The 6,654-nt window shown below is 51.7% G+C and overlaps 1 protein-coding gene across 1 annotated transcript; it reads left to right on the forward strand.

Annotated features, from left to right (window-relative positions):
- Positions 1-4,009: 4,009 nt before the first annotated feature.
- NFKBIA (NFKB inhibitor alpha) lies at positions 4,010-6,646 on the forward strand. The gene is given in 6 exon segments (NM_001005150.1): positions 4,010-4,236; positions 4,812-4,920; positions 5,272-5,482; positions 5,772-5,860; positions 5,979-6,239; positions 6,599-6,646. Coding segments are annotated over 6 exon segments (945 nt in total).
- Positions 6,647-6,654: the final 8 nt, after the last annotated feature.

Here is a 6,654-nt window from a genome sequence, read left to right on the forward strand (position 1 = left end):
AGGCAGGTGGATGAGGCAGTTGGTAATCAGCACAGGAAGAAAGAAGACTGAGCCTGGGGATGGAGGCAGAATATAAATTTAGAATTTCTGGAGTTCCTGTCGTGGCCCAGCAGAAACGAATCCGACTAGGAACCATGAGGTTGTGGGTTCGATCCCTGGTCTCAGTGGGTTAAGGATCTGCGTTGCCATGAGCTGTGGTGTAGTTTGCAGACATGGCTCGGATCTGGCATTGTTGTGGCGTTGTTGTGGCTGTGGCGTAGACCAGCAGCTATGCTCTGATTCGACCCCTAGCCTGGGAATCTCCATACGCTGAGGTGTGGCCCTAAAAAAAAAAAAAAGAAAAGAAAAGAAAAGAAAAAGAAGAGAAAAAAGCCAAATGTGTTGGACCACGTGGCTGAAGTTATAGAAACATCTCCACGCTGCCAGGCCACAGGACATGTCAGGCAGAAAGTTCAGTCCACACTGTGCACCTCCCACCCAGGAAGAGCACAGCAAAGGCCTGCAGCCACACTGGGCCCTGATGGTGCTCCTGGCCACTGTGAATCAGGCGAGCATCACTGGCCATCCTCTCCTTCCCTATGGCTGCATCTTGGGTGGTTCTGAGGTTAATTTAATCATTCCTTTACCTTCTGCATTAAAAAGAAAATAAAGCCAAAAGACATTTTTTTTAGGGACGCATCCGGGGCATATGGAGGTTCCCAGGCTAGGGGTCCAATTGGAGCTAGAGCTGCTGGCCACAGCCACAGCCACAGCCACGCCAGATCCAAGGCGCGACTGCAACCTACACCACAGCTCACAGCAACACCAGATCCTTAACCCACTGAGCAAGGGCAGAGATCGGACCCGCAACCTCATGGTTCCTAGTTGGGTTGTTTCCACTGTGCCATGACAGGAACTCCAAAGCCAAATGACATTAACAGACTTTAATATCTTTGAAACGGTCCAGATTTGCTCAAATGTTTGAGAACCAGGTGGGGAGAACCCTTAAGTGCACAAGAGTCTACAAAGATCTTTTTAAACCCCAAATCAGTTTTTCTGTCTTCCTCTGCTCCATCTGTTCGTGCTTTCTGATTTCCAAGCATGTTCTCCATCTCCGAAGTCGTCATGTTTGTTGATTCAAACCATACAGAGCATATGATAGAGAGAAAACCTATTGGAGCACATTACTCAAAACTGTCTCCCAGGCTGCAGAAAAACAAAAGGTACCTCCTTGGGAATCCCCACCATAGGGACCGGTCATCCAGGCTCAGCACCTCCCCAGATTTCCAAAGCACCATGACAAATCTTGACTCTTACCACTAGGTGTCACACTAAACAATCAGGAATAAAGACCACCAGTTCCCCAAGGCCTGCAGCAACAGAAAGCTGTCACAGGAGGAGCAAAGACACATTCCTGAGATACTTTTGACTTCTGCATGATTATTTGTTCAATGATCATTTTTAAACCTGCAGCTAATAATCCTCTTCTAAGGTATTTTTAAGTGGGGGCACTTAGAGTTTGATATTTCTATGTGTGTGGTGTGTGTGTGTATAGTTTATTTTTTTTTAACAGATGGGAGTATCCCCAGATATTCTACTTTATCCAACAATTGGAATAGTTTGCATTATCTTCCAAATCAGAGTGTATTCAGTCACACTTTCACCAAGTGTTTTCAAAAATATTAATACCATGACCTCTTTGGCTAAATGATTAATATGCTGGGATAGAAATGAGATGAACTGCTCTGGGATGCCTACGTAAATTTCTCTGCATTTCAGTTTCTTTTTAGGAAAGTCAGAACTGTTCCTTGCAAGATGAGTTCTGAGAACAGAATGTGTTGCAGAAAGTACTGGAGTCTTTCTAAAAATTTATCCTATGATATTTCCAAGAGACATGGTCACCCTTAAGCAAAGTTATACAAGTATTCATGGTCAATTAATACCATTTGGGGGGGGTCTTTTTTCTAGGGCTGCACCCATAGCATAAGGAGGTTCCCAGGAGGTGTGGCCGTCAGCTTATGCCACAGCCACAGAAACACCAGATCCAAGCGGCATCTGTGACCTATACCACAGCTCATAGCAACGCCAGATCCTTAGCCCCCTTGATTAAAGCCAGGGATCAAACCTGCCTCCTCAAGGATGCTAGTCAGACTCGTTTACTCTGAGCCACGACAGGAACTCCAAGTAATACCATTTTTAATCTGGAAAAAAATCTAAATATCATTAAATCCAACCTTGTTATTATAAAAGAAGGTACCCCATAGCAAAGGTAGCTAATTCATTCAACTAATGTGCAGCTCATTAAGGGTGGAGCTGGGAAGTGAGATCTCCTACTTAGCGTCACATGCCACCTTGCCTAATAATGATGTATTTGTCTATCAAATGCCTACAAAGACATACAGAGTCTCTCCCTGGACAGTTTTCATTTTATTATGTGATCGTTACTACCCCAAAGATTTCTTTCTTGATTTTATTTTGTCCCTCATATTCTGTCTGTCATCCCTACATTCAGATATCAGAGGTGGGGGTATTGGGGAGGGGGAGATGAGGAGAGGAAAAGGATTGGTTGGTGCATGGCCAGTCAAGTTGAAGATGATTGCAACAATCACGAGAAATCTCTGCAAAACTATAAAAGCTTCCTGGGGTGCCTTCTGAAAAAGTCTGATCCAAGTTGCTTTATTAGGGCCTGGACCATTTCTAGAAGTAGATGAATGCATTCCTTTCATTGGCTAGGAGGTGGGGATGTGGCAGAGAGCATACTTCTGTTTCTGCAGCTGAGACCTGGACATGGTGAACCTGGAGTAGCTACCCATATGGCATGGACAGGTCCAACTGCTGCCCCCTCCTTTGTCCCCCAAGAAGCCAGCAGGGGCAGGATGAAGGCCACCTTGGGGCTGCCCTGAGCCTCCTGCAGTATGCCTGGCAACTACTTTCTTAGCCATCTATAAGGCCCAATCTTGGGTAAAATACTACTCAACCCATTCTTTAGCCACCTTCTCCAAATGCTTCTAGAAAGCGGCCCCCACAAGTAGGTTCTCTGCAGCAGCACAGTGCAAATGGAGGAACACGACCTCAGTAATTATTTTGTCACTGCAAAGTATCTACAACCTTTGCTATAAAAATTAACACCTTGCTTTCCCTGAAAAATAGCCCAGTCATATCCAGCATTTTCCAGCATCCAGGGCAGAGTGCTTGCTCCTCCCCCAGTCAACAGGACTGTTCATACCGAGGAAATGATTTGAGGGTTCTCTAAGCATTTACGCTGTTAATGCTAAAGCTTTCACGACTTCTACCTGAGGGGGGCTTGAGGGAGGGGGGAGGTTCATGTCCCTGCACTGCCAGGAGCCTGGTTTTTGGTAGGAACGCAGAGGCAGCCGGCGACCTTCCACCCTCAGTGTGTCCTTCCCCAGGAGTTTAGGGAAGTGAATCCCTAGATCCAGCCAACATTTCCACTCCCATTTTCAAGAGATTAAAAAAAAAAAAAAAAAAAAAAAAAAAAAAGGAAAGCATCGGCAGGTCAGCAAACCAGCAGTTCTCCATCCTTGGGATCTTAGCAGCCGACGACCCCAAATCAAATCGATCGTGGGAAACCCCAGGGAAAATAAGGTTCCATGCAGAGGGCCAGGATTACTGACTGCAGGCTGCAGGGAAGTACCGGGGGAGGGGGCCGGGTCGGGAGGACTTTCCAGCCACTCAGCGTGCATTAAAAAGTTCCCTGTACATGACCCCAGTGGCTCATCGCAGGGAGTTTCTCTGATGAACCCGGGCGCGGGGTTTAGGCTTCTTTTTCCCCCAGCAGAGGACGAGGCCAGTTCTCTTTTCTGGTCTGACTGGCTTGGAAATTCCCCGAGCTTGACCCCGCCCAGGAGAAATCCCCTGCCAGCGTTTATAGGGCGCCGCGGCGGCGCTGCCGAGCCCACAACAGTCCGAGGCCATCGTCCCGCCCGCCCGAGCCACCGCGAGCAGCCAGCGCGCCGCGCAGCCTGTGGCCCGCGCACCTAGGGAGCAGCGCCCAAACCCTCATCGCGCCATGTTCCAGCCCGCAGAGCCCGGCCAGGAGTGGGCCATGGAGGGGCCCCGGGACGCGCTCAAGAAGGAGCGGCTACTGGACGACCGCCACGACAGCGGCCTGGACTCCATGAAGGACGAGGAGTACGAGCAGATGGTGAAGGAGCTGCGCGAGATCCGCCTCGAGCCGCAGGAGGCGCCCCGCGGCGCCGAGCCCTGGAAGCAGCAGCTCACCGAGGACGGAGACTCGTAAGTGTCGCGGGCCCGGGTGGCGGGGCCGGGTGGGGGCGCTGGGCCTGCAGCCGGAGGTGCGGGGCCCGCGCTGCGGCCGCGAATCGGGGTTCGTGCACGGACCCCGAGGCTGTGCAAAGGTGCACGGTTGCGCGTGGGAGCCGGGGATCGGGGATTGGGGCCGTGGTCCCGCGGCTCTGCCTTGCAGCCGTGCACACCTCCCACCCCTCACCCACCTTTGCGGGTCCCCTCGGCCGGGGGCGGGGCGGCCACGGGGACGCGAAGTCCCCGCTTGCATAAGGGGGGGCGGGAGTTTCTGCCCCGCTGGCGGGCGGGAGGGGAAGTACAGGGCGTTCCGGCCCGGCGGGAGGGCGGGGCGGTCTGGCCGGCGCCCGCCGCCTGGGGAAGGGGGGGGGGGCGGAAAGTCCCTGGGTGCCTGCCAGGAACACTCAGCTCATAATAACCTCGCGGAAAACACCGCGGCCTCGGCCTCCAGAAACCCCGGGCTTGCGCAATCCCCTGCGGGCTGTGCCTCCCTGGGCCCCACGCAGTGCACTCACCAGCCCTGGGGGTTTTCCCTCTCTTCCCCTCAGGTTCCTGCACTTGGCCATCATCCATGAAGAGAAGGCACTGACCATGGAAGTGGTCCGCCAAGTGAAGGGAGATCTGGCTTTTCTTAACTTCCAGAACAACCTGCAGCAGGTGCGCTGCTTGCCCGCCCCGTGCCTCTTGGGTTCTGCCTCTCTGACCCCTTGATGGAGCTGGATCTAGCACAGTTATTTCCAATGATTTCCCAATTAACTGCCCCTAGTCATGATCCGCCCTGAGCTTTTACATCTGAATCAGCCAACATCCTAGAGAGGAAGGAAAAATCCCATTGATTTGGTGAGGCTTTTACGAAGCCCACCTGGGGTCTCCCGTCTGTTTCCTTAACCCCTTGTATCTGTCTGGGAGGAGCGGCACGCACAACCAGGATATCTCTAGGGTTCAAGGGGAACATGGATTGTGGGTTTGATCCATGGCTTATCCTTTCTGTCCCTCTTCTGTTGGTAGACTCCACTCCACTTGGCGGTGATCACCAACCAGCCAGAAATCGCTGAGGCACTTCTGGAAGCTGGCTGTGATCCTGAGCTCCGAGACTTTCGAGGAAATACCCCTCTACACCTTGCCTGTGAGCAGGGCTGCCTGGCCAGTGTGGGAGTCCTGACTCAGCCCCGCGGGACCCAGCACCTCCACTCCATTCTGCAGGCCACCAACTACAATGGTAAGTCTGGCTGCCCTATGCATCAGAGGGCACGTGAAGCAGACAAGGGAGAGGTGGGCCGACTTAAGGCAAGGTGTAAACTCTCAACACGTGAAAGGCTGAGAAAACATGTATGCATCAAGGCCTTAGTAAAACATGTATGCATTTGATGCCTTACTAAAGTCCATTCAGAACCCAGAGTCTGGGTTCTTCAAATTCAGAAGACCTCCTCCCTTAAAAGAATAGGTGAAAGTTCTGAGAAGTGAGGGTGGCAACAAGTGCTTATATTTTGTTACTTTTGGTCCTCTAGGCCACACATGTCTGCACTTAGCCTCGATCCATGGCTACCTGGGCATTGTGGAGCTGTTGGTGTCTTTGGGTGCTGATGTCAACGCTCAGGTGGGTACTTCAAGCCTACAGATGGAGGGCATTCAGCCCTCAATAAGATCACATGCTCTTGCTGCTAGCAGAAACCTCAGACTCAGCCATAAGCATCTCAAATTCCTTTTGGTTTCAGGAGCCCTGCAATGGCCGAACCGCCCTGCATCTTGCGGTGGACCTGCAGAATCCCGACCTGGTGTCGCTCTTGTTGAAGTGTGGGGCTGATGTCAACAGAGTCACCTACCAGGGCTACTCCCCGTACCAGCTCACCTGGGGCCGCCCAAGCACTCGGATACAGCAGCAGCTGGGCCAGCTGACCCTAGAAAACCTCCAGATGCTTCCAGAGAGCGAGGATGAGGAGAGCTATGACACGGAGTCAGAGTTCACAGAGGATGAGGTGAGTTCCAATGACCTTGTTCACGGGTCTGCAAAAAGCAATGCTCTCGGACCCCTAGAGCTCCTCCTTTTCCTGAGGGTCTCAACATAATGAGGATCTCAAATTAGGGAGCATAAGCAGTGTCCTAAGAGTAGGTTTAGGGGGAGGATTATGGTCTGGGGTTTTCTTTTGCTTTTTTGCTCTTTTTGAAGGAGAGGATCCTTAAAGGAAAACTTCAGCCCAGGAAGTTAATTCAGATTCGGGTTAGAGGGAACGGAGTCCAAGAATACTTGCGTTATTTCCAGTAGCAGCCCTTGCCATCACCCCAGCACCTTTGGCAAAGTTCTGGAAGTTTAACATGCCTTTCTTTCCCCTTTTAGCTGCCCTATGACGACTGCGTGCTTGGAGGCCAGCGCCTGACGTTATGAGCTTTGGA

The sequence above is a fragment of the Sus scrofa genome, chromosome 7 (genome assembly GCF_054392235.1).
Source record: "Sus scrofa isolate SSC_HxYL_T2T_F1_AM1 chromosome 7, Sscrofa_HxYL_maternal_Yorkshire_Landrace_v2.0, whole genome shotgun sequence".
Classification (NCBI taxonomy): Eukaryota; Metazoa; Chordata; class Mammalia; order Artiodactyla; family Suidae; genus Sus; species Sus scrofa.